Raw genomic sequence first — 18,605 nt, forward strand, 5'->3', positions numbered from 1 at the left:
GTTTTATTAGAGACACTTTTCACTGGAAGGCAGATTACCAATCTTGGTACAGATTGTCAGAACATTACAGAATGGAATTACAGAATGGAAAAAGCAAGTAGTAATAGGCGGGAAAGTGGCCCATCTGAACAGCTCTGATGGACCCCCTATGGATTGATGGCAGCAGCGTTGAATAACTCTTAGGAGCATTTCTCCTTGCTCTTTGTTTAGGCATGCAGGAAATGTGGTGAGTTCGCTCTAGCTTTGTCTGAAGTTTGCTCCAATGGATGGTGTTCGGCTGGAGGATCATCGGCATGTCTGGTTAATCAAAGGATTTTCTTGAGTATGCTGTTGAGAGAGAGAGAGGGAACCATTACTTTGTTTAGTGGGGTGGGGGGAATCTCTTTGCACTACCGTTTAGCACACAGAAAACAGGCTGGGGACAAATGCTAGGATGGCTGTAAGTACTCCAGAGCTTTATTTAAAAAGTGTATTTTTGATGGGTTTCTGCAGAAAGTAAATGAGATGAAGAAAACCAGCTGTAGTTGTAATTAAATGTGTGTTTAGGGCAAAATTCTGCTCTCAGATGGGCACTTACACCTTCTATTGAAAAAAACAGGAACTGAGCACACATCTGAAGGGAGAATTTGATCTTTAGTTTTCATAGCATGGTAAAATGTCTTTTTAAAAATACATCAGTAATCCACCATGAATTGAAGCATCTTTCAGAAATGCTCTTTTATCTGCAGTTCTGTTCTACCTATGGTCCCCCTCTCTGTTTTTCTGTTGTTTCCCACCACGCTGCTCTATAAGCATCATTCTCTCTCTCTCTTTCTCTCTCTTTTTCTCACTCTCTTTCTGTCTTTTCCTCCTTTCTCTTTCAGACACACACACATGCGCACACATACATGTTACAGGATCTTCCTCCAAGTTCCACCATTCCTATTCTCCTCTAGTTCACAGTTTGTTTATATTACCTACTTTTTACTCCCACGCTACTCCTTGTAACTTGCATCTCCCAAATTGCAAACTTCCTCTGTAGCGGGTGCAGAAACTTCGCCTCTGTACTTTTGAGGTCCCACCCCCAACCAACAAGTATCATTATTGCCATGTCCAAATTGAACCTCATTCAGCTCACTCTCACTGGGGCTCTGTGACACCCAGATAATGGAAAAGAAAGAGTATTTGGCCTGATTAAAAATGAGGTACAGAGCAGTGCAGTGTACCAGTTGCATGGCAATGATACTGCAGTCCAATTCACCTCAGTCTCTGCAACAGCCTCACATATATTTTGAAGAAAAAAGAGACTTAATAAAATGTTGCAGAGCCCCACACAAGGAATCCTTTGAGCCAAATGAGCAATTAGCCTACTGTTTGAATGAGAGTGTAAAGAACAAGGAAACAATTATCCTTAAAACAGTTCTTACCATAGCTTTCACCAGACTTGCATGGCTGAGAAGCTGAGTGGCCAAAGGAAGATGAATAGGAGTGGGAAGAACTACTACTAGCTCCTGAAATTCTTTCTCCTCCTCCAGTTATACCACACGATCTTCCTCCTGTTCCGTCCCCTGAGGAAATGTCACCTCCTCTTCCTCCTCCTGTGCTAACTCCAGTATAATGGACACTTTCTCTTGTTTCTGTTCTGCCTCCTGATCCTCCACCTCCAATGATGCTTCCTCCTCTTTCACCTCCTCTTCCTCCTCCTGTGCTACCCCCATAAGTAAGGCTACTTCCTCCAGTTCTGCCTCCTGATCTCCCACCTCCAATGACTCTTCCTCCTCCAAAAGAAGCGCCAGCTCCTTCTCCTGGAACACTGTAAAAGGAAAAGAGAAAAGTGAATGAAACAACAAATCGTTTCACAAAAGGAGACCCACACACTGAAGATGCATGGAAGCCTGGCCAGCACTCTTCTTCCGGTCCATTACCCAGCACCCTCAACCCCCAGGGCCAGTGCAGATCATCAAGAAAATGACACTCAAATCCATCTCCCCACCAACCTCACGTCCATAGGCTGAATTTTCCCATGGCCCTGCTCAGAGATTTTTTGCCTGATTCGGTTCTGCTGCCAACCAATTCTGAAAGCCTACTATGTCACTGATATCCAAAGTTGAAATGCATAAAGCTAACTAATTTTTGCTTGCTTCATGGTATGGGTTAAGACCAGTCAGAATTAGGCACAGGCCAACTGCTTTAGGTAAAATAAAAAATAACCTCAATTTTCACCAGAACTTCAAACTAAAATTCTTCTCTATTTTCACTGCTGCCTCTGTACTTACCAGCTTTTTCTAGAATCAAAACTAAGAAAAGAATGGAAAAAAGGTTCTTTTCATGGTATTTCCTGCCCAGCCCAAAGTAGTACAGCAGAAGAATAATTTTTAAATTATGGTTATACCCGTACGATTTCTGTTCCAATTCTAAAGTCCAAGAATGCCATGAGTTTTGGAGCAGCCTATGGTTTATGAAACAAATCTCCAGATATTTTCAGGATCACTCAGTGGCATGAAATTATCCCCCATTCCTTGCAGGTTTTGTGGCTGCAGAATCTGTTGTACCAGTTCTTTACCCTGCATGATTCTCTTTGTTCCTAAGTACTATAATTTGCACTCAGGAATTACCAGCATTGAGGTTTCATGTAATGCCCTGATATCTCAATAGTTTACATACCTAATGTCTTGATGTCCTTCATCAAGCAGATGCCGATACTGAGCGATCTCCTGTTCCAGCTGGTTCTTGATGCCAAGGAGCAGCCTGTACTCTTGATTCTGATTATCTATTTCACATCGGATACTTGCCAGTTCTTCTTCCACAGAGACAATAAGGCCCTGGATCTGTTGTAGCTGTATGTTGTAGCGACCTTCTGTGTCAGCCAAGGAGGACTGCAAAGACTGTACCTGAGAATTGAACAGGAAGAACAGGGTCTGTAGGAATGTGGCAAGTTTAACTTATTTTGATGCAGGAAACTGGGATTCTCCAGGGCAAAAAGTACAAAGCAAATTCTTCACAGCAACAGATGTACCAGCCATCTCACCCTTTACTAAAGGAGCACTAGCTATGGCTGGTCTCCTGTCATGCCTGTAATCTATGTGTCCTGCTCCATATGTCAGATACAGAAGCAAATGCTGTTACATACCGTGCTGAGGTAGGACTGCAGCTCAATTTCCACGTTCTGATAGTCACGTCTCAGCTCTGTGACCTGTTTGTTGCTTGACTGTATGTCCTCACCACTCGAGTGGACTTCTCGATTAACTTCTGTTATCTGAAAAATGCAAATACAGAATCGAGATGTTTTAGCTTTAATTATAGGGTGAATATGGTGAATTTATCATCATGAAAGCATCTAAAAAAATAAGTAAATCTGGCTAGAGGCTGAATGAGTTGGTGAGGTTCTGTGGACTGCAATGTGCAGGAGGTCAGACTGGTTGATCATGATGGTCCCTTCTGACCTTAAAGTCTATGAGTCTGAGTCTATGAGTAATGTAAACTGGGGACTGTGTAAACTTTCCACACACCGTTCTGCAATGCCAATGCACCCCAGGCCTGGTTTGAATTCCCCTTGCTATTTAATACAGAGATTCCACATATCTTTACCAGTTCACCTCAGGGAAATGTGGTCTAGATAAAATTACTAAATGGTGGATGCACAGCTGGTTGAAAGACCGTACTTAGAGAGTAGCTATCAATGGTTCGCTGTTAAATTTGGAGGGTCTATGTAGTAGGTTTTTCAGGGGTCAATCCTGGATCCAGTGCTATTCAATATTTTCATTAGTGACTTGGATAATGCAGTGGAGAGAGTGCTTATAAAATTTGCAGGTGACACCAAGCTGGGAGGGGTTGCATGGGGAATAACTGTTTAGATGGTGATAGTGGTGAAAAATGCCTGGGGGTTCTAGTGGATCACAAATTGGATCTGAGTCAACAATGTGATGCAGCTGTGGTAAAAGGCTAATATCATTCTGGGATGTATTCACAGGAGTGTTGTATGTTAGACACGGGAGGTAATTGTCTCCCTCTACTCTGCACTGTTGAGGCCTCAGCTGGAGAACTGTGTCCAATTCTGGATGCCCCACTTTAGGAAAGACATGGACAAATTTGAAAGAATCCAAAGGAGAATGTCAAAAATGGTTAAAGGTTTGGAAAACCAGACCTCTGAGGAAAGGTTAAAAAAAAACTGGGTGTGCTTTATCTTAAGAAAAGGAATCTTGAGGGAGGACCTGATATCTATCTTCAGATATGTTAAGGGCTGCAGTAAAAGTTGATCAGTTGTTCTCCCTCTCCACTGAAAGTAGGACAAGAAGTAATTGGCTTAATTTGCAGCAAGGGAGATTTAGGTTAGATGTTAGGTAAACTTTCTAACTATAAGGGCAGTTGAGCTCTGGAATAGGCTTCCAAGGGAAGTTGTAGAATCCCCATCATTGAAGGTTTTTAAAAACAGGTTGGACAAACACCTGTCAGGGATAGTTTAGGTTCACTTGGTCCTGCCATAGGTGCAGGGGGCTGCATCTGACTTCTCAAGGTCCCTTCCAGCCCCACATTTCTATGATTCTATGAATTCTAGCTTGCAGCAAACCCTTTCACTCCAGTTCTGAACTTCTCATGCTAAACTGTCAGCGTAATTTAAAGATGATCTGCATTAAGTAATGTGAACAATTGTCCTACCACTATTATACCTGTGTGTGCTAATAAAATATGTCAAGTCTTTTTGTGAGAGATATAGTTATAGATACTGCAACTTACCTTGGTTTCATACCATTTTTCCACCTCTCTACGGTTGTTCTCAATGACATGCTCGTATTCGTTTCTCAGGTCATTTAGCACTTCTGTCAGATTGCAGCCTGGAGCAGCATTGACCTCCACATTAACATCACCACTGGTCTGTGGTTGCAGTCCTTTAATTTCCTGCAATGAAAACCCAGGCCCCCCAGAAACAAACAAATACCTCATTCTGAGCTCATATTTGTAGCAAAGAAGATTTGGAAGACAACCTTCCCACTGCCAACACAACCCTTTCTCATGTGGCCTGATTCTGACATTCACCCCTTATGTTTCACAAGACCCTCCTCTGTCATATGCCAGGAGAGGAGCAGGATCCACACTTTTGACTCCCTAGTTAAACAACACAATGGCCAACACTGTTTTACTCTGTGAAAGGGCCAGTTTTGTATGCTCAGCCCCAATTCTGCCTCCTGTGCGGTGTTTGATTTCCAGTGTGTTGTGGACCTTGCATGTTGAGTGTTCATTATGGTAGTGAGTTTATGCATCACATTTCTTCCATGAAAAATATTTTCACAAGAAGTTTAAATATTTCCTTGTGGCTTTTACATACATGAAATCTATTGTTTTCTTCCATGGCTTCACCAATGAATTGAATTTGGAGAATGAAAGCTGCTCATTTCCCTTATCTAGTTTGGTCTAACATTCAAAGTAGACTTCACGTGGCCATCCCTTTCCTGAACAAGAATGTACCTGCTGAAGTCAGTGAGAGTGGTGGGCAATCAGTACCTCTGAAGATCAGGCCCAGGATGTCTCAAGTTAGACACTCAAAATCAGTGGGCAAAATTTGGTGACTAGTAGCCAAGGAAACTCTTTGAATATTGAATTTTCATTAATTATTATTTTTATGGGGGGATTTTACCTCCTCATGGTTCTTCTTGAGAGAAATCAGTTCCTCCTTCAGGGTTTCAAACTCTAACTCCAGGTCAGACCTGGTTAGGGTCAGCTGGTCCAACAGAGGGCGTAAGCCACTAATATCACCTTCCACAGTCTGGCGGAGACCCAATTCAGTCTCATATCTAAATCACAGAAAGGAAAGTCAGTAACCATGGAGCCAGAGGAATACTAGGTTAGTATTCTTAGCACTATCAGGTTTCTTTGCGAACAGGTCCTCATCACCTAGTTGCCTTTTTCTACCTTATTTTAATCTATTTGCTTATTCCTGATTCTCTTTCAATTTTTATTGACTTTACGCTGTTTTAATCCCATTGGCTGCAATGGAACCTCTCCTGATTAACATTGGGGTAGGTGAGTACAGGCTGACCATCTGACCTATTAGTTCGATGTCATGGACTGGATTTTTAGTACAATTAAGCACTCTTTCCTCAGTCTTTTCCATGTTCCCACTCACTGTAGGCATTGTACAGATATCACCTACCAGTGTATCCTGTTATCAGTGAGGAATCATCAATTTTTTGTTCAGTTACCATGTAAAACTAAGGGTCAGATCCTCAGTGCGTAAAAATCAGCAAAACCCCATTGTTGTCAATGGTGCTACACTGATTTATACCAGCTGAGGATCTGATTCTAAGTTCATAATACCTAAGAAACTCAAGAAAAGTTTTGGGTGACAACAAACTGAAGTCCTTGGAATGCTCCTCTTCTAAAGCATCTCTAGAGAAAAATGATAACGTAAATCTTAAAAAGCCAGTGGTTCCTGGAGTACTTCTCTTTCCAATAACATCTTTTGTCATGTAGTTGGAACTAAAATACTGTAACCCCCTGTATGAATTGCTTTGGATAGTGGATTCATGGAACTGATGTGAAGAGGTGGAAATGACTGGGTCAGGCAGGAAGGAAGAGAGATACTCACTTCAGTTTAAAGTCTTCAATAGTCATCCTAGTGTTATCAATGTTCAGAATGATCTTGTTAAGATCCACAGATGAATTAACAATCTGAAAAAGAGGTGACAGATGACATCCAGCCCCAGAGATAGGGGGACGGGGGGTCTTGCCCCTGCTTGTGAACGCCGGAGTCCTGCCCCCTTTTTAAAATATATAATTTTAGCAGAAACAGTTCAGCTATTTCTCTAGACAAGGTTAGGTAAAATACAGTGTTTTGTCTATGTAAAAAAAAAGCTCTTACTAACATTTTGTTGAGTTTAGCACCTCCATCTTTTGGAATAGAGACTTTAAATTTGGCAGGAGGGTGTACCCTGGCATAAAAGACATACCTTTTGCTGACTCTGTAAATTTACAATCAGCCCCAAATTGCACAAGTTATTTGCCTGTGAAAATCTGAGATTGCACATGCTCAGTAAATACTTGTTAGAGTTTAGTAAAGACTCTGAAGTTTCCATCTGCACAGGTAACCTTAATGCTGGCATGTCCTAATTTTTGATTGCTTGTATGTAATCTCATATTACATGAAATATTTTACCTGCTGTCTGCCTAAGTAGCTGTGCATAATCTTAAAGAGAAGCCTTTATAATTAATAGAACTTGTCTGAAAAATAATAGCTTACCTGATTGTTAAGGTCTTCAATTTCTCCATAATAGTGACTGTAGTCATTTAATGTAGCAGTTGGACCTAGCTTCTGATACCATTCTTTGATTAAATTCTCAAGATTAGCATTTTGTTCTTCCAAAGCTCGCACGCTATTCAGGTAAGAAGCCAGGCGGTTATTAAGAGTCTGCATGGTTATCTTTTCGTTGTTGGAGAGGATGCCAGTATCATCGCCACCAAAGCCAACGCCTCCACCAAAGCCGATGACTCCACCACAGCCAACACCTCCACCAAAGCTGCCACCTCCATAACTGCCATCAAATCCCCCAAAGCCACCACAACTTGATCCAAAACCCCCTCCATAACTGCCGCTGCTTATTCCCCCTCTGTAACTGCCACTGCTTATTCCCCCTCCACAACGACCAATGCTTATTCCCCCTCCGTAACCACATCTGGAACCTCCTCCACCATAACTTCTACCAGAAAAGCTTCCACTACTGGTTATCCTTCTAGAGGAGCTTGAAGAATGCCCACCACCACCTCCACCTCCAACAACTGAAGAAGAGGTAATCGTAGTCTTAGTGCTACGACTCATAGTGATAGCAGTAAAGCGTCCAACCCAAAGCCCAAGTTTAGTTGCACAGCCTGATAAAGACTCAGACTGTAAATTTTTGATGTCCTCCGATTTCTATTTATACCTTACACATTGGGTGTCACCATTAGGGTGTTTCCTCTTCCCAGGGCATTTGGCAACCGTATTGCTGATGCCAAGAATAGTTTGCCCAAGGGATTTTTTTAAATATAAAGACAATCAGGCACACATTGCTGATTTTTTTCAGTGTGTCTTTGTTTGAGACAAACAAATGTAATTTCAGTGGGATGGATGTATTAATGTGGATCTCTGTGTTAGATAGTGCAGTGCTTTACCTCACTCATCCCATTTGTACCTCTTTCATCATAGCAAGAAGGCTTCTGTAGTCCAATAAACTGCAAAAGGCAACTACTGGGTAGTGTCTCTCTAATGGGCATCATTGGTCAATAAAGTTCTTTTCCAAATTCCATTTCCCTATATGAAATAGAGAAAATTAATCCTAATTCCCTCCGATTTAGGTTGGGTATTTATTTATTCTTTTTGTTTGCTCTGATTGTTGTCGTTAACTACTGTTATAGAATGTTACTGTTCTCTTTTGTATTTTCATATTCTGTATATTTCCATTTCAATTCTGCTCGTATTTTTGTCTCAGTGGGCAAAACATTGCAATATATTTTTACTATTGAAGCTATTAAACTTGTCTGGAATGTGTATTTAGCTTCAACAATCCCGGTACCAAGACAGTTAATGTTCATATCAGAAGTCTATTCCAAACAATGCATCAGTATTAATATTTTTAAATCATCAACTTTTGTTTATGAAGAAAACTATACAAAAGCCCTCCGAATATTACAGAGAAAGAATAATTACAGTTTATTTGCAGCAAAGAGCTCTTCAGCATATACCTCTTAAGCTGTTCTTGTCTAGGAGAGTGATATTCACTATGAAATCATAATAAAATCAATTGTACAGTAATGTTATTAAAAATTAATTGCAGTGCAGTGAAAAGCTGTATTAAGCTGAAGAGTTTTCATAAACCAAAGTGTGGTAGAAAGTGTCAATTCCATCTATGATTAGAGTGTTATGTATTCTCATAGTAAAGAGATCTTAGAGAGTCTGAAATAGTATCCAGGGAAAATGTTGGAAGTCCCATAATTTGAATCAATTACAATTATACTGGACAAAGCACTAGAGAAGATACTTTATGGAAGAATCTTGCTCTGATCCTAAAGGGGTATGGACCATAAGACCTATAGGTCTTTTCCATCTTAAATTTCTAAATCTGTGCTAAAGTAGGGAATCAAAAGATGTGGGTCGCTTCAAAACTTCTGCCAAGCATGCATGTTGTAGCAGTCTGTGGAGAGGCGGTACCCCCAAACAATCCTAATATTTTCACTGAGTGTTTGGACACCAGCACTGTTTCTGAGAAAGCTAAAAGAGTATTCTGAGTATTGTCATGGAAATGGCCAACCAACACTGAGTATAACAGCTTGCTTCCAGAATCAGCTTTTGTCTCCAAAAAGCATTTGTCTGATGGTATGAATTGCTGTCAATTGATTAATTAATTTTTTCCTTTGCCAGATCCAGAACTCAACCCCACTGCACCCCAGAAGTCTGTTTTTGTGAGATTTCCAGCCCATATTTGTATACATACGAGGTTTAGTAAATTCAGGTCAACATCCAAACCCTGGATTGCTTATCTGAAATCAGCCTCTAAACCTTGTAAGATTCACCTATCAGTACTTCTTGTGATCTTCCTCATGTGGATTAAACCTCAGAAAACCACAAATCCTCTGGCAGGTGTGGTTTGAGGAAACTGGACTGTTTTTTGCAGTATCAAGTGTTGTATGTTACTGAATTATTTTTAACACTATCCTGCCTTTGTGATATTTTGTGATTGCTGGTTTAGTGAGTTGTGATGCTGTTGTGAGATTTAGCAATTGGTATGGACACAATATTTTCACCCCATGCTCCCCCTGCTAAGACCACAGTGAGACATACCTAGAGTGTCATCATCATTTGTCCTTGTATCTCTGATGGCCCATTTTGCAAGCTCTCCATGGATTTGCAAATGTTACCCTGACTATGCAACCTGTTTGGTTTGCTGCAAGTCACTGCTCACAAATTGCCATCTGTCACAATGTGCAAGGTTCTTTTTCAAGATATCTTTCTGCGTCTTCATTTCTGGCTGTTTTTAATTTAACAAATCATTATACAACATTTTCTTTCTGAGCTTAGTGGGTGCCATCTGGGACATGTCCTGTCCAATAAAGCTGTGCTTTTGTGTTTGCTTGATTGCTCTTTATGCATTCTCTTTGCAGAAGCTCACTGTTTATGATTTTGTCTTGCCATTTGTTATGCATAATAGCTTAATGGTGATGAAATATTTTATTTTCCTTGATAAGATGATAACTTGTCCTTGTTGCACAGATGGAGAGCAAGGTGGCAAACTACAACAGAGTAAATGTAGACTTTGGTCTTATGTGTGATACCCTACTGGTGCATGACTGAAAAATGCAATTTGCCATATGCAAAATCTCTTTTCTGTGTCTTTTTTTATTCAGGTAACATATTTTTGGTCAGTGAGGGCCCTCTTTGACAAAATTCCATAAGGTAACTAAAATCAGTTAACACACTGAGTTTCCCACCACTAGTTCTAGTGCTGTGTCTTACATATGCTTTCCCAGGTGCAAGGCAGTACATTACTTTCATTTTATCAGACCTATTTTATTGGCTTAGTAATGAACTGAAGGTTCTCTGGAGTGTGTGCAACAAGAGCAAAAGTATTTGCATCAAGTTCTCTGATATAACCTGGTCACTTTTATGAAGGCTTTCAGTCTCCTCAAGTTAAAGAACCTGCATCCTTTCCCCTCCTCCTGTCCTGTATGATGTTTTTTAGATTGAAAACTCCTCAGGGCAAGGTCTTGCCTGTCTATAAATGCCCAGCATATTTTGGGGGACTGTAAAATAATAATAAATTATAAAGATTTTAAAATGTTTTAAATTCTTTTCCCACAATATAAAATGGATACATAATTCTAAAAAAATTAAGAATTTCACAATGAAGTATTTAATATAATTACAAGGGACCAAAATATGAGATTTTCAGACATGAGATTTCCCTAGTACTCTTTTTAAAATCCCTAATAACACTCCATCCTACTTTCAGTACTTTAGTCTCAGAGGCTCTTTTAGTCTCACTCTTATACTTAAAAATTCTCATCAGTTATATTGAAAGATGGAACAAAAGTATGAATTTTTGCTTCTTGAACTTCAGTAACTTTTAAATGGTATACCTGTGGGGTTTTCCTTTTTTTCTTTCAATATTGCTATTATTTCATTATCATCACTTGAATTCTGATGCTTTCTTTTCATTAATCCAGCGGTGTTTATTTTGGTGTAGCAAAGGTCTGCTGCCGTTTCCATTAGCTACTCATCCAGTCAACCCATAATAGTGGCAGTCAGCTCCTTCTTGGTCACTGAAGTCACTTAAAAGGAGACATGTCTCAGCATTTGGGGGTCTTTTGATAGCTTCATCTAATTTGCTGTACAAATTTCCCTTTTTTCTCATTGCTATTAGTCAAAGTACATGCATTGTACAGTGCACTGCACGAAGCATGGCCTTTTTGTTAAAGTGGCAATTATGTGTCATACACCACACACTTATTCCTAGAGTTGGTCAGAATTTTTCCCCCACTGAAAATTGACTTTTTGTCATATAAAAACAATCAGTTTTCAGTCACATATTTTCAGTTTTTCAATGAAAAACCTGTGGAAATCAGACACTTTCTATGAATATTTTAATGTAGTCAAAATCCCGTTTTTACATCGAAGAAAACTTTTGATGGCAGATTTTCAGCCAGCCCTACTTTTCCCATTTCTAAACTATTAAGTTATTAAATAAAGTTATTTCAAAGTTTAAATCCAGTACTAGCAGGTTTGGGTTCCTGTGATTTCCTCCACTAGGTAAGCTCTCAATCGCACACAAACTTTGGTTAGTTCAATCTTCTTGGGAAGTCACTTAATGCAGCAGTATCTGTATGGTTATATGTTAATTGTTTGAAAAACAGGGCACACTTTCTCTCTGGCAGAATCAATCTTTCCTATCCTGAGCTGTTTTGATATTTCAAGACACAACAATAATCATTATTTTTGATCCATTTTTGTTCACATAAGTAACTGCAAAATGGATGACCTAAAAGCCGTGGTTTTCTGGGGTGCCTAAAGGACACACTGACAATTTTGAGGGCAGCTTTTCTAGTCCCTTTTTTTCTTTTTATCTTTGAGGAGCACTGTGATTCTGATACAGTTATGCTCTTTACCCGTCCAAGATGCACTAAATGCTGTTGCTATTTTCAAGTCCAGTGCAGAAAGACCAACGTTCTGGATTGCCTGCATACAAATTCATGATTACTACTGCCAGCATTACTAAGGGCTGTCTACACTACTGCTTAAGTCGATGTAACTTACGTCAGGCAGGAGTGTGAAAAAGACACACACCCCTGAGCGAAGTAAGTTACATCAACCTAAGCACTGTCCACACTGGCACTATGTCTCCCACTGACATAGCTTCCATCTCTTGTGGAGGTGGAGTAATTATGTCGACAGCAGAGTGTTCTCCCGTCAGCATAGGTCATCTTCACCAGATGCTCATGCAGCTGCGCCAATATAGTGCAGTAATGTAGACTTGCCTGAAGTCTGCAAAGGATTCAGATCTTATGACATAGCTTTACCACTAGTTTATTGCCACCACTGAAACTAGCTGTTAAATCTACATGCATGTGATGGATTTAAAATGATGTTGATTTCCTTTGACTCTCTCTCACTCTTTGCCTCTATCCCAGGCCCCAACAGTACATATCAACGAGAGAACTGGTGAGCATCAGACCAAAGACAAAGTCCACAAACAGTTAACCCCATTGTGTACTTCACCACAACCCAGAGACCCTTAATTTAGGCAGTTCATGAGGCTGTTGTATACAAAATGGACTTGCAAAAAAAATACACCGACGCTTGTGTGTCTGTCCCAGGAGGTTAAATATGTACCAGGATATCCAACCACGTCTAATATCTTATGGCAAACTTTGTAAACCTTTCTGCTGTTATATTTGACAGTCTCTTCCCCCCAACTGTTACCAGAAACTTCTGCTTGAAAACAGGATTTTTTTTATTGATTTTGCTTAGGAATCTGCCCTAGCTGTTCATGTCCAGCTAATTTCATAATAATCTGTGAAATCATGATAATTTCCAAAGGACCTTACTCTGATATTCCAAATAGGAAATTATGATTGGAAATAAATATTTGAAGTAAATAAGTCCCTAAGCAACCAAGATGCCCTGCTCATAAAAAGAGTAGGGAAAGCACCAGGAAATACATGATGGAGATGGATGGTTTCTAAGGAGAAAGTTTGCCGGTTTACCATCAAACTAAAGAATGTTCCCCCTTTTCTTCCATTTTTCCCCCTTGTAGTCCAATAAGGGAGCAGTTTTCTCAGCAGGAAGTATTTCTGTACACTTACACGTGTGCTAACGAATTAGATCAGCCTAAGAAATAATGGGATTAATTTAAATCTTCTCTAGGCAATTTGAAATGTGTTAACAAAATTAAATTGATTCTTTCAACTGCAGAAAGCAAATTATTCTGAGAGTGAAGGGTTTTTGCAGGACTGTGTGTGCTAATTTATTTTTGCCTACGACTGTTCAGAAGATCTTGCTCCAACATGTATTGTGGCAAGCTTATTGAGTAACTACTAGAAACATCAGATACATTCTGCAAATTGCAAGACTTGATGCTCACAAGATGAGAGCTCATAATGCTGATTAATCATAATGAATGCAGATATTGTGCAAGGTTCTCCACACAGCTCTGTCAATACTACCCACACTTCACCTACAGCAGTCCCTCTATTTCCAGCTATGGTACCCCACACAGCTCTGCTAATGTACTTAATTCCTGGCCTTCAATACTTCTGCTTTTCTAGTCCTGTGTCTATGCACAGCTTTACCTACACTGTCTGTGCTATTCCAGATCTGGATTTCCCATACAACTTGGCCAGTGCACCTCAGTAATAACCCAAAGCAGGCCTTGCTATTCTGGCATAAAAAAACAATCAGAAATAAAATTTGAGAGGTTGGCAAGCTATGCTCCTGGGAGCATAAAATATTAAATCTGCCTGGCTTGCTCTGGCTTTGTTCATGCTTCAGTAGTCCTCAGATTCCCTCTCTAGGTAATTTAAGTGGGTATTCATTAGATTTTATTGTTTTACTTTCAGGATATAAAATACGTTATTTAATGATGCACTCTAATTTTATAATGTGTCTTTACTACAGCTGCTATACAAAGACACAGCAGTTCTACATGATGTGTGAGAACAGGTGTGGACATTAGGTAAGGAGGAAAGTACTGCCAAAAGTGTTGAGTTATAGTACGTTCACATAGCATCTTCCCTCCTGAAATTCTTCTGCAAACTGTATATTATTATAATCATACTAATTGCAAGTATAACTCCGAATGGTTCAGCATCATTATTTGACAGGGTTACTGACCTAGTGGATGGGGGAAAGTAGTAGACTTGATATATCTTGATTTTATTAAGGTTTTTGACAAAGTCCCACATGACAGTCTCATAAGCAAACTAGGAAAATGTCATCTAGATAAAATTATTGTAAAGTGGGTGCACAGCTGGTTGAAAGACCATACTCAAAGAGTAGCTATCACTAGGTCACCGTCAGATTTGGAGGGTGTACCTAGTGGTTTTCTGTAGAGGTCTTTCCTGGGACCAGTACTAGTCAATATTTTCATTCATGACTTGGATAATAGAGTGGAGAATATGCTTATACAGTTTGCAGTTGACACCAAACTGGGAGGGATTGCAAGCATTTTGGAGAACAAGATTAGAATTCAAAAACAACCTTGACAAATTGGAGAATTGGTCTGAAATCAACAAGATGAAATTCAGTAAAGACAAGTGCAAAGTACTTCACTTAGGAAGGAAAAATCAAATGTGCAACTACAAAATGGTAAGTAATGGTCAGATGATAGTACTACTAAAATGATCTGGGGGCTATAGTGGATTACTAAATAAATATGAGTCAACAATGTGATGCAGCTGCAAAAAAAAGATAATATTTCTGGGCTATAGTAACAGAAATGGCATTTGTAAAACATGGGAAGTGATTGTCCCAATCTACTTGGCACGTGTGAGGCCTCACCTGAAGTACTATATCCAGTTTTGGGTGCCGCACTTTTCAGAAAGATTTAGATACAATGGAGAGAGTCCAGAGGAGAGCAACAAAAATGATAAATGGTTTTGAAAAGTTATTTGACCAATGAGGAAAGGCTAAAAAAACTGGACGTGTTTAGTCTTAAGAAAAGAAAACTGAAGGAGGACCTGATATAAGTCTTGAAATATCTTAAGGGCTGTTATAAAGAGGACGGTGATCAATCAGTTGCTATGTCAACTGAAGGTAGAACAGAAAGCAATGGGCTTAATCTGCAGCAAGGGAGATTTAGGTTAGCTATCAGGAAAAACTTTCTAATTATAAGGGTAGTTAAGCTCTGGAATAGGCTTTCAAAGGAGCTGTGGAATCCCCATCTGTGGAGGTTTTTAAGAATAGGGTGGGTGAACACCTGTCAGGGATGATCTAGATTTACTTGGTCTTGCCTCAGCACAGGGGTCTGGATTTGATAATATCTCAAGGTCCCTATGTTTCTATGATTATATAACACTTTGCAAAATACAATATATTAATATTGATAAAATTTCAGTTAGTGCTAGTTCAGGAGTTTGTCACATGTAATATTTATAACCATCTGATCTCAGACAGTTTAGTGTTCAGCTATCTACTGAGTTCTCTTCCCAGCAGCTTCCAACCCTGCAGGTTGTGTTATGCCTGTTCTCACTTCCAACTCTATTATAATGAGGTTCTGCTTTAAGCAACAGTACACCCTGGCTCAGGATGGCTGGTCTGTAATGAGGAATTGGGCCCACCTCAGCTGTGACTAAACAGCTGCCTCCCAGATGATGCCATCATGTGAGAGATCAGGTGATAGCTTGAAGATCACCACCAGCAAGGCAGGCAGGCATCTGTATTATATCCTGGCCAAGGGGAAAAGGACATAACTGATATATTTCACTTGTGTTAAAATAAAACTGAGTCCCTGATGAAAAGGGACTAGAATCCTATGACTAGAGATTGTTCCTTGGTTTATAGGCAAGTGCGTTAGCCCTTTGGCTTATATCTCTGAAATAAAAGGAGGCAGTTGGGAACAGAGAGGAAGACAGAACTAACAGAGCCAAGAGACTATATAGGGCTAGAGGGAGAGCTAAAACTAGAAAATACCTAAGAAGGGATATAAAGATGAGGAGCATGATTTTGTAGTAGATAGGGAAACAGTGAAGGTTTTACTGAACAGCTGATATAATCATGTTTGTATTTTAGGGTGAGAATATTAACAATGCTTAGCATTTAGATAGCACTTTACAAACATTTACCAAATCCTGACAACAACCCTATGGGGTAAGCAAGTAAATGCTTGTTCAAGATGAGGAAATTGATCCACAGAAACTGAGTGACTTAAATAAATCAACACAGTGAGTCACTGGCACAGATGGATGAGGAGCTCAGGTGTTCAAGGCTCCCATTTCCATGATCAAACCACTTTGGGGGTTGGCGATCCCTTATCTGAAGTCAAAAAAATGTGTTACCTCTTTATATTTGTTGTAAAAGTAACAGTAAAAATGTTATCAGTGATAAGCCTGTATAATTGATGTGTGTGTGTGTGCTCGCACATGGTGCACGTGGTTTGAGAGGTTCACAGAGAATACTTGACCTTGAAGGTGCATAGGAAGTGAGGGAGAAAGATAGTGGGAGAGGGTTACATGTGTGAACTTGAAAGTGGTGGAGCTATTTATATATTTGACATCACAAACTTTAAAGGTTGTGGGCACCCTAAAGTTATTCTGGAATTTTTATTTTCTTTGCTTTAGAATCATAATTAAATTTTCAACACCTTACAACCCCCTTTTGCCTTTTAGATCAATCTGGGGTTTGCAACCCACCGACTGAGAAACAGGGCTCTAAACAATGCTCCCTCGCTTGGTGTGCTACCCCATTCTGAACAGAATGGAGTTTGTCTATGAGTACCAGAGAGTCTAAAGAGGAGGGAATTGGAGTAATCAAAGAAGGAATGGAGAATGCATGAAAGTAATAGATCCAGGTGTGGGTTATAGTCGATGGAATTGCAGATTTTAACAATATGAGGTTCAAAGAAAAGCTATGGGGCAAGGATGCCTCTAAGATTATAGGTTTCAGAGTAGCAGCCGTGTTAGTCTGTATTCGCAAAAAGAAAAGGAGTACTTGTGGCACCTTAGAGACTAACAAATTTATTTGAGCATAAGCTTTGTAGCTCACAAAAGCTTATGCTCAAATAAATTTGTTAGTCTCTAAGGTGCCACAAGTACTCCTTTTCTTTTTCCAAGATTATAGACATTAGAGGCAAAAGAGAGGCCAGAATTGAGAGAGCTAGAGAGAAATTCATTTGTCAACAAGTCAATTGAAAAAAGTTATGCAAGAGCCAGGTGTTGATATTTGAGATTGGTGAAGATAGACTCAAGGGTGGGACTGCTGAACGATTTAGTGATCGGTGTTGTCAGCATAATAATAGCCTACACCTAGCTTGATGGCATTTCTCTGTTTGGATGGAACATAATAATTTTTAAATGCCACATCTGCTCAATTCTAAAATTTCAGGGAATGTTCTAGGCACCAATGGGCAGAATCCTATTGATTTTGGTGAAAATTGGAAAACTGGAAAGGGAGGATGGAGGGACACATGGAGCCTGTAGCATCTGGTTAGCAGACTCAGCAACATCAGACAGGTCTGTAATTGTCTATACAAATATGAGACTTCACAGAGAAGGATCTTCACAAAAAGATCTTCCACCTCTGTCACATCTGGTTTTTCACTGATGTTGGGCAGGGGTAGGGGTTGTTGTGAGCAGAACAGGGACTGATGGGAGAAAAGGAAAATAGCCACGTTTGATAAAAGCCTGAGCTAGGACTGAGAGAGTCCGCCTGCCTGTGTCTAAGTAAGGAGAAGCAACTGCTACAACCATGCTCCAGCTGTTTCTCTCTGGACCTCTCACACTTGTGCTGTCAAAAGCTGCTGCTCTAAAAGTTGCTGCGTGACCCTGGTTGGGAATCTTTAACTATCAAGACGACTCTGGCTAGGATTTTTCTAAAATGCATCCCAGAATCACCCTGCAGCTATTAAACCTGTATTTTCCATTTACAGCAGATAGGCTACTACAAAAACAAAAAACATGGAAACCTCCAAACACAATGAACAATCTTTTGGTTATTCTCTCTGTTCCCCAATTAATACATTTTGGAAGAAAATATCTCAAGGGAAACTATGATTAGTTCAGATGAGGACTTGTACTTTCATTCATTAATTAGATGATTTGGATTTGTAAAAAGCACTCTTTTAACCTCACTCTAAGCACACATACAAAACACACTAAATTAACAATACAGTCATTAATAAACCTAGGGTCAGTTAAAGATCCATCCATTTTATAGGCCTCAATGAATCACCCTGAAGAAAAGCCCTGTAAATCGGTGAGTTAGACAATGTATCCTGGAGATGGAGATTAACAACTCAGAATTGGTTGGACCAGCACAGGGGAATGAATTCAAGATAAGGCCCCTTCATCTGGAATTTCCCTGGCCCCTGACTTGAAATCTGGAGTTTAGTAGTCCAAGTGTCTTGTCTGCTGTCAAAATCAGGGAATAACACATGGACAGAAGCAGTTTC

At 39.8% G+C, this 18,605-nt stretch overlaps 1 protein-coding gene across 1 annotated transcript; it reads right to left on the reverse strand.

Annotated features, from left to right (window-relative positions):
• Positions 1-301: 301 nt before the first annotated feature.
• On the reverse strand, positions 302-7,789 carry LOC144257909 (keratin, type I cytoskeletal 19-like). Its single transcript, XM_077806146.1, has 8 exons — positions 7,214-7,789; positions 6,563-6,645; positions 5,612-5,768; positions 4,714-4,875; positions 3,110-3,235; positions 2,644-2,870; positions 1,407-1,792; positions 302-327 (listed from the first exon to the last, which is right to left on the reverse strand). Exons 1-8 carry the CDS (start codon positions 7,787-7,789, stop codon positions 302-304), a joined length of 1,743 nt encoding a protein of 580 aa, XP_077662272.1.
• Positions 7,790-18,605: the final 10,816 nt, after the last annotated feature.

The sequence above is a fragment of the Eretmochelys imbricata genome, chromosome 27 (genome assembly GCF_965152235.1).
Source record: "Eretmochelys imbricata isolate rEreImb1 chromosome 27, rEreImb1.hap1, whole genome shotgun sequence".
Lineage (NCBI taxonomy): Eukaryota > Metazoa > Chordata > Testudines > Cheloniidae > Eretmochelys > Eretmochelys imbricata.

What these genes read in the sequence shown, in the direction of transcription:
- LOC144257909 (XM_077806146.1), bottom strand. Translation starts at nt 7,789, where the DNA reads ATGAGTCGTAGCACTAAGACTACGATTACCTCTTCTTCAGTTGTTGGA. An exon ending in AAAAATGGTATGAAACCAAG is followed by an intron (nt 3,236 to 4,713) that starts GTAAGTTGCAGT and finishes TGCATTTTTCAG; the next exon opens with ATAACAGAAGTTAATCGAGA. An exon ending in TGCAGTCCTACCTCAGCACG is followed by an intron (nt 2,871 to 3,109) that starts GTATGTAACAGC and finishes TTCAATTCTCAG; the next exon opens with GTACAGTCTTTGCAGTCCTC.